Raw genomic sequence first — 18,530 nt, forward strand, 5'->3', positions numbered from 1 at the left:
GAGGTCCGACCGCTTCATGAGGAGGCGAAAGATCCTCCAAGTTCAGACGGTGGAGGATGTGTCAGTGGATGTCCTCACAAAGATAGGGGTTCAAGGTGTGTGTGTGTGTGTGTGTGTGTGTGTGTGTGTGTGTGTGTGTGTGTGTGTGTGAGTGAGGCCCAGGGTTTGGGGGGAGGAGGAGGTTTGTTTTGTGATTCGAATGCAGAACTTGAGACTGGCTCTTACACTAATGTCCTCCCCTCTCTCCTCCCCCCCTCCCCTCTGCGTCCTCCCATCAGCCATCTGTGCGGCGGGCTGCAGCGAGGAACACGGATTCTGCGAGCTGCCCGGCGAGTGCGTGTGCCGGCAGGGCTGGCAGGGCGAGCGCTGCGACGAGTGCGCCCGCCACCCGGGCTGCCTGCACGGGACCTGCCAGCAGCCCTGGCAGTGCAACTGCAAGGAGGGCTGGGGAGGCCTGTACTGCAACCAAGGTGGGTTCAACCCGCGGGCCGGACACCTGGCGGCGGGTCAAAGGGTCGACCCGGTGCCGCCGCTTCTCTCTACCAGAGTAGAGAAGTTCTTACGAGCACACGCCAGCCAATACCTGTTAGCAACCAGCTAGCACTCGACTCCAGCTGCTCCGCGGACCAGCCAGTAGCGCACGACTAATTAAAATGTTAATGAGGAGCTTGATGACTGACTGGAAGCAACCATCTGGTTTCGTCCTCGTTTTCAGTTTATTTCAGTTAAAATCTTGACAAAGAAGCTGCAGAGTCTTTCTGCCGATGTTTCGTTAAAGCTGCATGAATGAAAAGTCGTAACAAGTGGAAGCTTCACCAGAAAGCTCCACGTCACCACCAACTCCTTCCTCTGTGTTTGTCTTCTGCTTTTAAATTCTTCATCCTCTTCGCTTTTGAAACTTCTTCTTGTCTGGAAATCCACTTGAATCGAAGATAATTCAACGATTAATTGACGCGGCTTCAACTAACCACTGAGTAAACATCAGGATTTAACAGCTTAAGCTGCTCTGAATGTGTTTAGAATCAGGTGGTATAATACTTGTCATACAACCCAACAGCAGCCTCGTCCCCGTGTTCCATTCCCACCCATGAAGTCTTTTTTTAAGCTCACGTTAATGTTCTCACACCCATGTAGAGCAGCGCTGCAGCTTTCTCTGAATTACAGCAAAAACAGTCGTCGAAATAAGGAAGTGAAAGGTTGAACACAGAACTAATGTCACGCACGGGTCAAGACGTTTGCAGCTGCTTGTTGGCGAAACACAAAAACATCAGCTGAACATGCAAAACGGAAATTTGTTGTAAAGTTGTTTATCGTCTGCGTACGTGGAAAATACGACCAGATGCCACAGAAAGGGTTGAATGTGAGTTTTATCGCTTCAAACCCAAAATGTTAAAAATAAATTCCTCTTTCTAGCCTCATCACGACATCAGCGTCACCATCAGGCTGATGTCTGTAGAATCAGGCAAGAATTTTCTGGCCTAAAATCGAAGAAAATAACTTTGACGGTAATAAAGTTTCTGAAAAGATCCACTTAGTTTCTGTCACTTTACATCACTGAGCTCCTTCTCTTCAGTCTGCAGCAGTGAAATGAACTCTACTGGCTCATTTCCTACATATTAAACCTCATAAACGTGCTACTTATCTGACCAGATGTTTCACGGTGTTCCACAGGGCTCTATACTCGGTCCTCCTATATTCTTCATATGTTTTCTTTCCTGTTTGTTCGAGGTTTTTATCTTCCCCAGAATATATTGCAATAATTATAGAGATTATTTTGGGGGCATTTTAAGCCGTTATTTGATAGTAACAGTGGAGAGAAACAAGAAATGTGGCAGGAAGGAGGGGAAAAAAGACATATTTTACACTATAGCCACTAATTTAGCATTAAATTAAACATACATTTAAATTTCTATCTTTGTTAGAATTAGTTGTAAATACAGTAGCGGCTTCTTAGAGCCTTTATCTGATCCGGAAACAACGCAAACAAGCTCATCAGTGTCCCGTTCTGATTTACGTTTTTCGTGTACGTTTTTATGGAGAAAGTTTTAGAGACTCCCTAGACGTTAGGCTCATTTTATAGATAAAAAACTCTTTGCAGCTGAGAAAAGGTGCATCTTGGAATTGACATTAAGGTAAAACACCATCAGTCACTACTTTCAGCTCAGTTACAGCAAATTAATCTGCCACAAAACACCTTCTTTTTTTATATTTAAAGCGCTGCACACACTAAATCTATCATATATTAATATGTAATAGTGCACAGATCACATGGGTGTAAGTTCCCTAAAGCTTTTCCCATCTGTCTACATGGCATCAAAAATGAACCCAAATATTGTGAAAACAAAGCAGCAAAGCTTTGACTGTATATGTGGTTTGTGTTTTTCAGAAGCTCTACTAAACTTTTTATTTTTCATTTCTTGAGACAGAAGTTGACGTTCAACAGCGTCGCATCTCGTCACTTAGTGCTCGTGATCATTCAGGACTCTGCAGGGAACCAGATGTTGAGGTTTTTGCAGGAAAATTATGGAGATAGTCTCCCGTTTGTTTAGAGACCAGCAGATGTTTGACTGTAGAGATGTCCAACCAGCACATCGCAGGAAGAAGCTCCAGTAACTGAGGATCTGGTGTTATGACCTCTCACTGTCCTCTGTTGTCGGTTCCTTGCAGACCTGAACTACTGCACCAACCACAAGCCCTGCCAGAACGAAGCCTCCTGCACCAACACGGGCCAGGGCAGCTACACCTGCACCTGCCGGCCCGGATTCACCGGCAAGAACTGCGAGATCGAGACCAACGAGTGCGACAGCAACCCCTGCAAGAACGGCGGCAGCTGCAAAGTGAGTCACGGAGATCCGTCCGATGAATCCGCAGCACCTTCGCGCTCGTCTTCGGGGGTTTGGTAATCTGCCGTTCCTGTCTTTGACCTTGTGTTTCCCCTGCAGGATCTGGTGAACGATTATTCGTGTGCGTGTCCTCAAGGCTTCTACAGGAAGAACTGCGAGATCAGCGACATGACCTGCGCAGACGAGCCGTGTTTCAACGGAGGGACCTGCATGGAGAAGTCGACCGGCGGCTACAGCTGCCGCTGCCCGCCGAGCTACACCGGCTCCAACTGTGAGAAGAGGATCGACCGGTGCAGCAGCAGCCCCTGTGCTAACGGTACGACTCCTCACGTACGCTAACCGTCCTGTGAGAGGTTCGATTCAGCTTCTTATTTTTAAAAACAGGCGATAGTTGATGAAAAATTACAAAAACAAAGATCAACACAAGGGTTGCAAAGTGTCTCGGTGGTTAGCACCGTCGCCTCACAGCTAGAAGGTCGCCGGTTCACGTCCCGGTGAGGACACCCGGGATCTTCCTGCGTGGAGTCTCCATGTTCTCCCCGTGCAGCGTGGGTTCTCTCCGGGTTCTCCGGCTTCCTCCCACAGTCCAGAAACATGCTGAGGTTAATTGGTGATTCTAAATTGTCTGTAGGTGTGAATGTGAGTGTGCTTGGTTGTCTGTCTCTAAGTGTAGCCCTGTGATAGACTGGTTACCTGTCCAGGTGAACCTGCCTTCACCCTGAGTCAGCTGGGATAGACTCCAGCCCCCCATGACCCTGGTGAGGATGAAGGTGTAGAGATGATGGATGGAAGCTCGGTTGTGGAGATTTTGTAAACCTTTCATCTGTTTTTGCAGCAACAACCCAAATCCTGGCGCGGCTGGTTCGGTGTTGAGAGGAACTCTGTGAAATCCAAACACATCGATGTGCTTTTTGAATCTCGGCGTCAGACTTCAGCTGTTGATGCGTCTGCACTCTGTCCAGGTGTTTGATGAGATGTTTCCGACTGCAGCTGATGTTTCTCTTTCTGTACTAGCAGCAGATGTAGGATGGAGGAAACACCTTTTTTAGAAGGTGGCTCCACTTCCTGACGACTGAGGCGTCGGGTGTTTGGACTCTTGAACGCTACGGAGTCGAGGCTTTCGCCGTTGGCTGGAAACCCGCGATGCTTCTCTCCGCTGTCGGTGGACGTGAACTCGATCCACCTGCACGTACTGTTCTTCTTGCTTTTCCGTCTCCTGCGGGTTGTTTCTGTGCAGCTCGGCGGCTCTGTGACGAACGTATCTGCATGATCCTGAAGGCCAGATCATCTCGTAGTCAATCATTAGCGTAAACGCTGCTGTAAAACCGTCAGACTGTTTGGAAGAACGCAGCGGGGTGATGATTAAATGATGCCACAGGAAACAGAGCGACATCGGACGTTTACAAGCTGCCCTCGCTGCAGCGCTCTAACCTGGACGAAGGCTTTTCTTTTTATGGCGCCTTCAGGAATAGAAACCTTCAGAGCGGCTGCAGCTGCGTTTCTTCTGAGTCGGCAACCGGCTTTTCGAGTTGGTTTGATGCTAAATTAGCTGCATCGGATAAAAGAATGCATCGCTGTGTATCGTCTCCATAAATACTGACGTTTATTGAGTCTCTTAAAAGAGATTCGGTGCAGCTCAGGTCAACAACAAGCAGCAGAATCAGCATCTGGATTCGTTTTTACTCTCAACTGGAGCAGCTTACAGAAACAGCACGGCATGCTAAAGAGAGATGCGTGTGCTGCTTTGACCTGTGACTTTCTAACTCGTGATTAATGATTAAATGAAGCCGCTTGCTGGTAGCTTGTTATTACAGCTGTAGCACCATTATGAAACGATAGCGTCGGTGTTGCAGCAGATCCATGAAGGTGAACGACCTCAATGTCAGCGAGTGAAATCACATAGAAACCGCTTCCAGTAACAGTTTGTGTCCCGTAGATTTTTTGCTCTTTTGCTTTATTTGAAGAGTTCTCAGATCATTTTACGACAGCTTTAAGCCCCTGATTTGAAACTCCTTCCATGCGTTTGTGTGCAAAGCATCTGGAAGCACTTTCACACCAGAACCGGAGAATGTAAACGTGGCTGAAGAATCCGGGACACAAACATTTACAGTCTAGATCTGATTCATTAATGCTGCTGCTGCTGCTGAATGTCGACTCCGTTTATTCAGATTTAACTGCAGTAAAAGCAGCCGGCGGCTTCGTCCTGCGTCCGTCTTCCTTCTGCATGTACATGTACGCCTCAGAGGGAGAGCTTTGGATGTGACAGAACATGAATTGGGCGATCAGGCATGACCTGGATCTTTCAGAGTTTGTGTTTCAGATGACGAAGCGTGACAAAGTGTGTTACTGAAGACAAATTGCACCACATTGGAGCTTCTCCTTCACATGTGGGTGCAGATTTTTGATGCAACATGAGGGACGTTAGCGGTCCGACCTTTGAGTTCTGCCTCCCAGCGTTTCTGCACAAACATGTTTCCTTTTAAACTTGTTGATTTCGGCCCTAAAAGCTCACCTCTGTGTCAGAGGTACATATTTAGAAGTATTGTCCATTAAAAAGGCCTTAAAATGTGCAGAGCTGTGAACTTCTCTTCCTTCTCGCTGCAGCTTGAGCACACCAGCTCACCTGCACGTCTGCTAGAACTACCAGAACCGAATAATAACGATACAGAGACCTGCCAGCTCTTAGTCTGCTGAACAATGGAAGTCTGAATCTGCGTTTTGTGCGGTTTCGAGGCATTTTTATGTTTCTAGTGATGAAAAAACCCCACGTTGATGCTTTTTACTGGATTTGTGTGTCAGATGACAGATAAACTCCTGCGCTGTCACGCAGCAGCTTCTCAACATGTCTTATCACATCGTCGTCCTTGTTGTCGTAAACAGACCTACCTGTTTGCCGCCGTCGCTCTGGTTAGGAATCCATTTCTGGCAGCGCCTCTCAGCCAGATGGAGCCTTTCAGCATCGCGCTGATCCACGGCTCATTTCTTCTTGGAAATGCGCACAACATGGCGTTGCGATTGTAAAACCGCTTGCTGTGGCACGCAAGTGTCTGCAGACCCAGAGTGTGTTTGTGAAGCTTCGGCCGGATGTTTCTGCATCGGTTCCTGAAGCACACCTCTGGCTTGTTGAGCTTCCTTCTTCCAGGCTTTTATTCTCACGTTTGAAACCTGCTGCAGAATGAATTCATCGTAGTCGACACCCAGAGACGAAAAAGTTCACATTGTTCAGTGTTTTTGAAGCAGCTCATGCTGTGCATTGTTAGAAATGTCACGCAAAGAGCACCAAACCAAACTTTATGACACTTGGCAGAGACGTGAAGAAGAACGGGTGAAGCTGTGGTGCAGATCGGAGCTTCTTATGAGGACGGATCGTAACACAGAGCATCGACCTCCGATGTGTTTACTGTCTGTTTATCTGCTGCAAGTTTCAAGTCTCTGCAAGTTGGTTTCTTTTTCTTTTTTTTTCACATCGTTGTGGCATGAAGTGCCGACACACACAGAGGCCTTAAAAATGATTTAAAGGAAAGCGCTGTGGAGCATTAGGGAGGTTTTTGACACCGCTGAGTTTGGAAATTCTGCTTATTGGCATGTGCAGATCTTATCGGGACGCAGCGATGCTTGTCGGGGAAATAGGATGCGCCGAGACTCTCAGGGTTTGCGACGGTTTCGTGGAAGCGAGAGGAGACGAGCAATCAGGATCAGACGGCTCCACGGCCACAGCTGGCATCACAAAACAAAACCATATCTCCAAATATTACAATTAGCGTGGAGCTGTGGAGCCGGCCGGCCTCCCTCAGGTCCTCATTAGCGTGCAGAGACGGCTGCCTGCTTATCTTCAATCTGCAGTCATTCCTGAGCCTCAGTCAGCCTGACCGGAGAGAAACATCTCGGCCGAAGCTCCGCTCTGTTTGCGGTGTTGCAACACAGCAGCCAAATATGGAGCTGTTTGTGAGGCCTGCAGCTCCGGAGCCGAACCCAGAGTGAACCCTCACGTTGTGGCGTCCGCATCAGTTTCAGTCTTCGGCTTTTTGTTCCCTCCGCTGTCCAGTTTACAAGCTTTAATAAACTTCACTCAGTAATCCGTGAGGCTGTTTGGTTTGCGTCTTTTCCTCAAGGTTTGCTTCCTCAGTGAGGTTCGCTGCTCACGGCCTCCATGTGACTCCGTCTCTCCGGTGGTGGAAAACAAGCATGTTTCTAATCACGCCCACGACTTCGCTGATGAGTGGCATCTGTTGTGAGGAAACGTTGTAATAAACAAGTTTTTTCACTTCCCCCTGTTGTCCAGATGGAGTCTTATGCTGTGACCTATTTCTTCTCTCTGGAAAAATTAAGAAGCGCTGAGGAGATATTTCTTGTTTTTCTGCGACCTCGGCCTCGTGCTTTCGCGTTAATGCGATAACGAACCCTCGTTTTAGTTCATCTGTGTTTGAAAAGCTGGTTTTCAGCTCTTAGTTGTGATGTTTCTAGTCTGAAAGCTGTGCCTTTGAGAGATTGATAGAAGATTTTAGAAACCCTCTGGCGTCCCTCAGGGCTCCGTCCTGGGTGCCCTGTTATTTAGTTTGTTTGTTGCTGCTGTTGCTGAAAATGAATGCAGTTTCCAGTTTTTCAACACAATATTGGTTATTTTCAGAGGACACTGTCTTCTCTTTAATGCATGTATGCTTTGAGAATGCAGCAGAGAGTCTCTATGTTCATCTCACTTGTTTTTCCAACATTTGTCCTGCTCAGCGTCTGTTCATGAGCCTGTGAGGCGGAGCTGAGGGCATCAAAACCCCAAAGAAGAAGGATTTACTCAGATTACAAACATTTCTACCCCGTTTGAGGACTTTTTCTTTTGATTCTTGTGATCCAGATCATGAATTAGAGCGTAAACATGACTCGTCTTTTGTTGCGTGAACTTTCCACTCATGTTACTCGCTCAAACCCTCCTTTTTCTTTTCCTCGCAGGTGCTCAGTGTTTGGACCACGGTAACCGGGTCACGTGTCGCTGCCGGCCGGGCTTCTCCGGCTCTCGCTGCGAGACCAACATCGACGACTGCGCCAGCAATCCGTGTCGCAACGCCGGCACCTGCGTCGACGGCGTCAACGACTTCACCTGCACCTGCACCCTCGGCTTCACCAGCAAGGACTGCTCGGTGCGCACCAGCCCCTGCGACCACTTCCCCTGCGACAACGGCGGCACCTGCTTCACCCACTTCACCGGGCCGGTCTGTCAGTGTCCAAAGGGCTTCATGGGCGCCCGCTGCGAGTACTCGGTCGCCATATCGACCGTGCAACCCCCGCGGGACGACGACGCCCCTCCGGCGCTGATCGCCGCCGTCGCTCTTGGTTTGGTGACGCTGTCGCTGCTGCTTTGCGCCGCCGTCCACATCCTGCGGCAGCTCCGGCGGAGTCGGGAGCTGGCGGCGCTCTCCACATCGGTGAAGAACGACCTGGAGACGGTGAACAACCGTAACGCCGTGATCGGAGGAGGAGGACCGAACAACGGGGTCTTACCCGGGGCGCCGCTGGGCAGCCTGAAGGAGAAGGAGGCGCTACTCATCCCCGGAGGTCACCTCAAAGTGTCCAATAAGGACGCGGCGCTGGTGGACAAGGGCGGCGACAACGTGTCCATGTTTAAAAACAAAATGGCCGACTGTAACCTGGCGAAGGAGGAGCAGCGTCTGGACAAGAACAAGTTTGACCTGTAAGGATTTGATGGTTGGATGGTTATCTGTGTGTGTTTTCATGCCTTCTGCCTTCACTTTTCCTCTCATGTCAGACGAGTTGCAGCAGGTTTGTCGTGTTATCTCCCATCAGCCGGCGTCTTTCTCAACTGTTTCTGTCCCAGTGTTTGATGCCGCCGCCGCCGTGACCAACCGCCTCTCTCCTCTTTCTCTAACAGTAAGAAATGTGACTCTCCCGTCATCGTCCCTCCTCTCAGTTTTGCAAAGGAAAGCCTGTATCACTCAGTGTTCATCATCCCGGAGCAGATGGAGCAGTGTGTGTTTGCTACTGAGGTGAGGATCCACCAACACGAGCGTTTATTACCAGAAACTAGTCGCGCCTCCAGCTGGTTACATCAGCTTTTATTATTGTGTGGATGGAAGTGGAGGCAGAGGTCGAAACGTGTTCAAAGTTCAAAACTCTGAACTCTTAAAAGGCTTCTTTAAACTCCCGTTATGTATTAAGGACACTGAACTTCAAATTTTAATTTTAAACATGTTCAAGTTTTTCCAGATTTAAAGCTCATGTGGCTCCTTCTGTACATTTAAGACTTAAGTTTACTGATCCCTCACCAGGAAATATACAACCTACCTGTATATTTATATCCATCTAGGACCTGGATGTCAGCACTTCTGAAGAACTTGAATTGGTGAATCTAAACATTATAAATCACTTTGAAATATTTTGAAAAGATGTTGAATTGGTTTTTCAACCCATTAGCACAAGATTCAACATGAGCATGTACAACATGAGCAACAACGCAAAAATGATTCAAAACTGGATCACGACTTCAGTGTTGCCTCACTTCTTATTTGAACAGTAGGTATTTGCTCTTATTTCAAATTACAAACAGACTCCAGAGCAGGAACTCGATGCAACTAAAGACCTTTTTCTCATGATTGTCCACCTTTAAGTTTGATGACAGACTCAGTCCTCAAACGTTCTACCACTCTTCAGAGACTATGTTTTGCAGATAATGTTCACTGGACTGGTTCTGTTGTTCTGTTCTTCCCTTTAAAATACCCCAAAGGTGTTCCGTTGCATTCAGGTCAGGTGGCATACATGTCCAGGTCGTAGTTTTCACTGTGTTCTTCTGTAGAAACTCTTCACTTTGGACAGTTCTCCTGCTGGAATGTTCCTCTTCTTCAAGCTTCTGCAGACTGAGAGGCATCTGGTCAGCCAGTGCTCTGGTTTCTCCTCAGACATTCATCTAGAAACGTCATCAACACCTTCTGCCCTCATGCAGCCCCACGTCATGATGCTGCCACCTCCGTGCTTCACTGTCAGGACCATGCATCCACTGTAGTGGTCCTGGTCAGGTTCACACCAAACATCTGGACTCCATCTGAGCCCAACACATTAATCTTCATCTGACCAAAGAGTTTTTCCAACATTAATTAAGCTTCTTTTCATGTTCTTTAGCAAACTTTAATCCGGAAGTTTGCGGCAAACAAGGCTTTTAGTTCTGGTCCTCCGTCCATAGAGGTTGATGTTCTGAAGTGTCCTTCAACTGTCTGAGCTTCACACCAACTCTGGTTTCCATTGGTAACCCCTGTGCCAAGTCTGAAGCAGCTGCCTTTGTCTGGTGTTCACAGCTGTTCTGGTAGATTAATGGTAGCAGCTGGACTTGCTTGAGTTCCTTGAAGACGTTCCACCTCTCATCCAAGAGGCTTCATCAGCTCTGACTGACTAGTTGGGAGTTCCAGATACTTATATCCTTAAGGAGCCGTTAACACCTGAGTTTCGGTTTCACTTGGGGGTTGTTACTCCTCCCTCTCGTTAGGTGAGTCGTTAGTGCTCCCCCTGACACAAAGGGGTTCAGCAGCTCCATAGTGAGAGGAGTTGACTGTCCGTGGAGTCATTTTAGGACAAAGTCTCTGCAATCAGTAACCAGTTCTCTGAGTCTGACCAACTCACTGTCCAGCTTCCAGCTCTTAGGGCCACGTTCTCCTCATTTTCCCCTCTGACTGAGCAGGAAGTCTCCAAGCTATTGCTGGACTCTGGTCCTACTGTCTGTCCACTGGACCCGATACCATGCAACCTCTTACCAACCATTTCCTCGGCACTTATCCCTGCAGTAACACATCATCAACTCCTCACTTGCTACGGGTGTGTTCCTGTATTTAAGCAAGCTTGAGTCATTCCAATACTCAAAACATCTACACTCAACCCGGCCCAGGTTGAAAACTACAGACCAGTTTCACTCCTGCCCTTCCTGTCTAAAATACTGGAGCAAACTGTCTTCAACCGAGTCTCTACTTTCTTCTGTGACAACAGCCTGTATGACCCGTATCAGTCTGGTTCTAAACGGGGTCACTCTACCAGACTGCACTCCTCTCTGTAACAGAACCACTGGGTTCTGCTGGAGCTGCTGGAAAGTCTTCAGCTCTGTTGCTGTTAGATCTGTCAGCTGCCTTTGACACGGTGACCCACCACATCCTCCTCTCCACACTCACTGAGCTGGACATCTCAGGATCTGTCCTCCGCTGGTTCATGTCCTACCTCTCAGAAGATACTTCAGAGTATCCTGGAGGGGAGAAGTGTCAGAACCGCACAGCCTATCCACAGGGGTTCCTCAAGGGTCAGTGCTTGGTCCCCTTCTCTTCTCGATTTACACAACCTCACTCGGTGCAATAATCCAGGCCCATGGTTTCTCATACCATTGCTATGCTGATGATACCCAGCTCTTCCTGTTGTTCCCCCCGGAGGACCACACGGTCTCTGCTCGGATCTCATCATGCCTTGCAGACATCTCGGCATGGATGAAAAAAACGTCACCTTCAGCTCAACCTCTGTAAGACTGAGCTCCTTGTCATCCCAGCCAGTCCCTCTCTACAACAAGAAATCAACATCCAGCTTGATTCAACCCACCTCACACCCACTAAATCTGCCAGAAACTTGGGCGTCATGATTGATGACCAGCTGACCTTCAAGGCTCATGTGGCCTCTGTTGCTCGGTGGTGTTGATTCGTCCTGTACAGCATCAGGAAGATCAGACCTTTCCTGTCTGAACATGCAGCACAACTGCTGGTCCAAGCTCTCATCATATCATCGACTACTGCAGCTCCTTACTGGCAGGCCTCCTGCATCCACGCTCAGACCTTTACAGATGATCCAGAACCAGCAACACGTCTGGTTTTCAACCAGCCAAAAAAAGCTCATGTCACTGTTCAGATCGCTTCACTGGCTTCCAGTTGCTGCCTGCATCAAATTCAAAACCCTGAAACTTGTTTACAAAACCACAACGAGAACATCTCCCTCCTACCTGAACTCTCTCCTTCAGGTCTATACTCCGTCTGCTCACTATGCTCGACCAACCAAAGCCTCCTGATCCAACCACGGCAACAGGGCCGAGGTCCATAACTAGACTCTTCTCCTCTGTGGTTCCCTGGTGGTGGAACGAGTTACCAAACTCTGTTCCATCTGCTGACTCACTCTCAGTCTTTAAGAAAAGACTAAAGAACAGCTCTTCACTGAACAACTTTGCACTTGACAGACTGAAAACAAACAAACAAAAAAATAAAAGAAAATCCTATCACCTCCCGACAGCCTGCTGTTGGCATCAACGCCCTGTCACACTTGAATTTGTTCTATGGCACTTATCTAGATTGTTTTCTTCTGACTAGATCCTTGCTTGTGTTGGATCTGCTCTCAGATGTACGTTGCTTTGGATAAAAGCGTCTGCTGAACGAAACTGTAGAATGGTAGGAGGATGGCTTCCTCTAGACCTCCTGATTACTGCTCACATTGGGCTTCACTGGTTTTTAGTTGATCTTCCAGAATCCTTTTCCATTTTATTTGAAGTCTCACAATCAAAATTTTTTATTTCCTCTGTTAATTATTTTAAATATTGGCGCCATGATGCAGACATGCAGGTAGACACAATTCATAGATCCAAAACTGAGAAAGTTCTGCTGTTCGCAGCTCATTTTAGAACCATGTTCACACAGTTAGGCTGATTGATTAATCACAGGTGGACTCGGCTTGGTTTCAGTATCACTTTAGTAGTGTTGAGTTTCTACTTTGGGGCCTAAATTTTCAATATTGTCTTTATAAATGACATGTTTTTGATTGTTCATGGGGAAAAATACTCTACTGTTCAACCTAGAAATATTGCAATTATTGACAGGTGATGACATTTTGAATTATTTGACATTTAAGTAACTTTGCACAGGATTGTACTCACTTCTGTTGTGTACTCTATATCCTTTTAAAATTAGGTGAAACACATGAATATCTTTTTAAGATTGCAACGTGTGATTGTATATTCATTTACGACTGCATGCAACATAAATGTGTATATCTCTTTAGGACGGCGTGCAACTGCAATACATCTGTGTATGTCCCTTTACCACTTGGTGCAACATATGTGTGTATATCCCTTTAAGACAGCGTGCAACATACACATGTATATGTTTTTACGACTGCAACATATGCATGTGTATCCATTTTAAAACTTGATGCCACATAGGTGTGTATGTCTCTTTAAGACTGCAACATATGCGTGCATATCCCTTTAAGACAGGATGCAACAACCCAGGTGTGTATATGCCTTTAAGACTGCAACACAGGTGTGTATATTCCTTTAAGAATGCAGCATATGCGTGTATATCCTTTTCGGACAAGGTGCAATATATGCGTGTATAACTGTTTAAGAATGCATGAAACTGCAACATATGCATGTATATCCCTTTAAGACAAGTTGCAACATGTGAGTGTATATCCCTTTAAGACTTGGTTCAACATAATTATTTCCTTTAAAACTGGGTGCAACTGCAAAGCATGCATGTATATCCCTGTAAGATTGGATGCAACATTTGTGTGTATACCCCTTTAAGGCTTGTTGCGAGAGCTGCAAGGTGGCACAGTTGGTTAGCACTGTTGCCTCGCAGCAAGAAGGTTGCCGGTTCGCGTCCCGGTGGGGGCACCGGAATCTTCCTGCGTGGAGTCTCCATGTTCTCCCCGTGCAGCTTGGGTTCTCTCCGGGTTCTCCGGCTTCCTCCCACAGTCCAGAAACATGCTGAGGTTAATTGGTGATTCTAAATTGTCCGTAGGTGTGAATGTGAGTGTGCTTGGTTGTCTGTCTCTAAGTGTAGCCCTGCGATGGACTGGCGACCTGTCCAGGTGAACCTGCCTTCACCCTAAGGCAGCTGGGATAGACTCCAGCCCCCCCCCCCGTGACCCTAGTGAGGACTAAGCGGTATACAGATAATGGATGGATGGATGGACTTGTTGCGACATATGCACATATATTTAAGTCGGGGTGCAACATATGCATGTGTATTTCTTTGGTGCAACTGCAAGATATGCCAATTTTGGGTTGGCCTCGGTGAGTTTCTAGCAAACCATTCAATGCCTCAGGAAGGGAAGGGACTGGGGATGTGGTGGGACGGTGGAAGAAACATCTCAAGGAGCTCTTGAACCGGACCAACCTGCGGGGGAGGTGGAGTCCGGGGGGCTCAGGAAAAGCCTCGGCTATGTCCTTGGCAGAGGTTGCTGAGGTACCCAAGAATGCCTTGAGAAGACTCTGGACACTGTCGAGCTATCTTGGCTTAAACAGTGCCAGTGGAGTGGCAGGCCAGGGTGGTGGTTCCCATTTTCATCAAGTGGAACCAGAGGTTGTGTTTTAATTATCGGATTCAAGAGGAACAACTTAGACTGTGCCCTGGTCATGACAACAGCCAGTCCACATGTGTTTTGTGGAAGGACTACGAATGTGTCCCCCCAGGGAACCCTGTAGGAGTATTGGGGTACCGGTGCCGTTGCTACAGTCCATTCAATCCTTGTACTAATACTTGAGAGCTTTGTTTGTATTTTCAGCACAAAGTCAAACAAATTTCCATTGGGTGTTGGACTCCAACAAGTTTGCCTCGTCTCCAGTCCTGTTTGTGGTATTCATGGACGGATCTCAAGGTGCAGCCGGGTAATGGTTGGAGCCCTGTTTGGAAATCTCATCTGGAAGTCTTACCTTTACTTTTTACTGTTGCTTTCATCAGACCTTCAGCATGTGGTTTGTAGCCAAGTCTGAAGTAGTACATCTCATCTCATGGTTCTCTGCTGGAAACCGGTAGACTGTGCCCTCTAGGTTGGGGGTGAGTTGCTGCCCCAAGCGAAGGAATTTAAATATCTTGGGCTCTTGTTTACAGGTGACGGGAAAATGGAGCGTAAGGTGGATAGATGGATTTGTGCAGCATCAGTGGTAATGTGGCCGTTGTGGTGGATCGTAGCGGCGAACAGGAAGCTCAGCTGGAAGGCAGAGCTCTTGACCTACCTGTCAATCTACAGTCTGACCCCCACCTATGGTCATGGACCGAAAGAATGAGGTGCAAGTGACCATAATGAGTTCCAGCCCTAAGGATAGGTGAGGAGCTTGGACATCTGGAGGGATGTTGTTCCTGTTCCTGCTCCTTCGCGTCGAAAGGATCCAGTCGAGGTGGTTTGAGCACCTGATTAGATTACATATCTCATCGGGCTGGAGAACGCCTCAGGATCCCACAAAGGAACTTAAAAACGTTGCTGGGTTGAAGACCTCTGAAATGGCCTGCTCAGCCTGCTGCCACTTGGACACGATTCTGGATAAGTGGAAGGAAATGGATGGATATTGCAGTTGCACCCGCTCTTAAAGAGATATATTTGCATGTGTTGCATCTGGTATAAACAAAATGATGCTGTGTTTCTTAATGTGTTGTCTTAATGGTCATGTATTCTGCATTTCTGAACATTTGATCAACATAGAACACAGATCCAGTGTTTGGAAATGTCTCAAATGTAGTTTCAGTTTGTCTGTCTTATCTTGCAGGTTTACCCTCCAGATGTGTTATTGTTGGAGTTGTGTAATTTCTGAACATTTCAGGAATCATTCAGTTATTTTAACCAGTTGAAGTGATTTCCACACATAGGAACATGTCCATACATTTGCTACAGTCAAAATCCAGATTTTACTCTTCCTAGCACTAGTGCTACTTTGTGATGACTTAATGTTGATTTATAATTTATTCATGAAAAAGAATATTTTTGTCATATTGCAATATAACAGAAAATACTTGATTTGCAGAAAAAGGTACGAGGCATCGAGTAGTGCATTATGACATGCAAAACGGTACATCTTTCACCGTTATTGTTGACATTATGTTTTTATTTTAAACTCCATTTTGGTTTAAAGTTAAGCATTAGTCAGTTTAGGAAACCAGACTTTACAAATCTAAACGCCACCCTGCACATCAGACTTTAAAATGTGATGCTGGAGGATTGTGAAGACGCTCTGACGCTGTCTGTACAAAGTGACCGCATACGCCGATGACTAACCGCTGTCTCTCTGTGTCGTTCTCAGGTATAACCTCGAGTTTTCAGACCGCCAGCGGAGAAACTCTTTCGCTGGAGGCCTGAAACCTTTTCTGTCCAGGACAGAACACCCAGAGGATCTATTCTACACACATGTTTTTATTTAATATTTATTACTGCTGCTCAATGGAAACAAACAGAAAGAAATGACTTGTGGTTTTTTTTTATTTTTAATTTTTTATTCTGCTTTGATACTGACAATGTTCGGATGACAATGACGAGAGAATGGAGGAAAGACTGAATGTCCGGCGCCATTTGCACTATTTATCTTTTTTTTTAACTTTAAAGCTTAATATAATTTTCTGCCAGTCTGTCCTGTTTTAATCTTCCTTTGGATCAAACAAGACGTGAGTTGTCCACCAATCGGAAAGACCGGTGCCTTAGCTACGCTCCCTAATCATTGTGGCAACGTTTTCACGATCGGTTTCCCAACAAGATGTCAATCAGATCTCCAGAGGACCTGCTTACAGCACCGGGAGACCCAACTCTTTGTTTTAGGTCAAACAACCTGAACTTTTCTACGGATAATTTGTCGGAACTGGATATTTTGTGAGTGACTTTTTCAATCATCTTGCCGTCCTGTTTGTTGTATATTGTTGTTGTTTTTTTTTTAGTTTCTTTGGAAGTGAAACGTCACGCCGTGGCCTGTAGGAAGAAGAACGTCCGCCTTACAATCACCGTCCAAACCTACGAACTCTCAAGTGCCTCTTTTTTTAAAATCAGCAAAAAGACTTAAAGCCAGAACCGGCAGAATCTACTGAAAGAAAGGGAGACTTTTTGTATTCGTGTTTCGTTTTACAAGCCCAGAAATCTCCTCCAGGAACGAGCCTTTGTCCTGGTGTTTGAGCCTCTCCGGTCGTCTAATCCCCAGACTTTAGGACTAAACGAGGAAGAACTTCTGTCAACAATCAGCTGTTTTCATGAGTCGGATTACCGTTTTTCCACTCGTCTTCCTGCCTTTTTCCGCCGTCGCAGGTCGCACAGATCTTATTTTTCTATGAATCAGAAAGACTTGCTTCTTCTCTGCTGCCTTTATCGACAAGTAAAAGATAAACACTCGTGATGTTCTGCATCCGGGTGGGAAAAAAAAAAAGGTTTGTATCCGTGAAGGACTCCAAAGAGAGTTTTTATTCCATCTCTTTTTTTTTTTTTTAATCCATTTTGATACCAAAAATCTGTGTTTCTTCCTGTGTAGTCGTGTCTTTGTGTTATCTTGGTTAATTTAAGGAGACAATGCAATGTGTACATATCCTCCAGAAGACGCTTTTCCTATTTAATTTTGTGCTTTTGTACATAATTTTTGTTTTTTGTTTTTTTTGTATTTATGAAAGAGAATTGTATATATGTCTATGTTATTGTGCCTCATGTCTCAGTCAGAATCAAGAAATATATATTTTTCATAAATAAATTAGGAAAGGAAACAGGAGTTGTGCTGTTTTTCTGGCTGCTGGCCTTTCACCTGGACTCGATGTCTCTCACGCGATCGAGATGTTCTGATATGAGGAAGTACCGAGCGCTGTTGTCTTTATCTTCTCTATCAGCACATCTGGAGGTCCGTTATCGCTTTTGTTCCACCGTGAAGTGTCGCCTTCATCGCTTCTACTGTTTTGGTTTCTGTTGTTTTTCACTTGGTGGCTCGGTGGTTAGCATCGTTAGCGCCTCGCAGCTACAAGGTCGCGTCCCGGTGAGGACACCCGGAATCCTTCTGCGTGGAGTCTCCATGTTCTCCCCGTGCAGCGTGGGTTCTCTCCGGGTTCTCCAGCTTCCTCCCACAGTCCAGAAACATGCTGAAGTTAATTGGTGATTGTAAATTGTCCGTAGGTGTGAATGTGAGTGTGCTTGGTTGTCTGTCTCTAAGTGTAGCCCTGTGATAGACTGGTTACCTGTCCAGGTGAACCTGCCTTCACCCTGAGTCAGCTGGGATAGATTCTCACGTTGGGAAACTAAATCTGGACTCCAATCTTGAGCTGCTGCTGTTTTTAGTGCTTTTGGATGTAATTGGTCGATTTTATTCGTGACTTAAGTTTTGTCTTTGAGAAGAAGTCCACTGAAATCTAAATCTCTCCTGATCCATGTCAGGGATCATTTATCATTCTGATTAATTAATGAGGTTAAATGTGTAAACGAGGTCTTTAATAAACTCAGAGGAAACTGTCCTGAACAACCTTCAGCTCCTGTTGGTCAGAACCTGGACTCCAGCAGGTGTTTGTGAGTCTTTTGTACTAAAGCTGGATTTTTATGGACATTTCAGCTGTAAAGCGAATGAGGAAGGTTTCTGTTGGGAGGTTTTTGCTAAAATCACTTCACACAGCTTAAAGTAGGACGTAGACCACTCCTGGTGAATGTTCATCATGACGTTAAATCTCGTGAGTTATTTTATTAAACCCAGAGGAGGTAGTCCTGAACTACTGGAGGCAACAAACCAAACCAGCTTCATGCTCTTTATGCACAGTAATACCTATGAAGTCCATTATTTTTGGTGCTAAATAACAATAAATGCTAATAATCCCTCACTTGATGAATCTTTTTCTATTTTTATGAGGAAACGTGACTTTAATCGACATTTTCTGGTTTTATGATCATATTAAGGTCAAAATAATCCGTATTTTTCATTCTTTTGAGCTCCTGGTTGTGTGTAAAGAT

General features: G+C 46.2%; 1 protein-coding gene and 1 long non-coding RNA gene across 2 annotated transcripts in view; one reads left to right on the forward strand and one right to left on the reverse strand.

The window, feature by feature from the left end:
* The window catches only part of dlc (deltaC), a 19,907-nt gene extending 2,599 nt beyond the window's left edge, over nucleotides 1–17,308 (forward strand). Inside the window, exons 5-10 of the mRNA XM_008301266.1 lie at nucleotides 279–470; nucleotides 2,668–2,837; nucleotides 2,943–3,159; nucleotides 7,788–8,526; nucleotides 8,725–8,839; nucleotides 15,877–17,308. Coding sequence (XP_008299488.1) covers nucleotides 279–470; nucleotides 2,668–2,837; nucleotides 2,943–3,159; nucleotides 7,788–8,526; nucleotides 8,725–8,839; nucleotides 15,877–15,882 — 1,439 coding nt within the window. The 3' untranslated portion in view covers nucleotides 15,883–17,308. The remainder of the gene's footprint in view (nucleotides 1–278; nucleotides 471–2,667; nucleotides 2,838–2,942; nucleotides 3,160–7,787; nucleotides 8,527–8,724; nucleotides 8,840–15,876) is intronic.
* LOC103371811 (uncharacterized) lies at nucleotides 10,224–17,529 on the reverse strand. The gene is made up of 3 exons (XR_520961.1): nucleotides 17,516–17,529; nucleotides 11,263–11,267; nucleotides 10,224–10,371 (listed from the first exon to the last, which is right to left on the reverse strand). It is a non-coding gene; the product is annotated as an uncharacterized LOC103371811 (long non-coding RNA).
* Nucleotides 17,530–18,530: the final 1,001 nt, after the last annotated feature.

The sequence above is a fragment of the Stegastes partitus genome, unplaced genomic scaffold (genome assembly GCF_000690725.1).
Source record: "Stegastes partitus isolate 25-593 unplaced genomic scaffold, Stegastes_partitus-1.0.2 Scaffold1651, whole genome shotgun sequence".
NCBI lineage: Eukaryota > Metazoa > Chordata > Actinopteri > Pomacentridae > Stegastes > Stegastes partitus.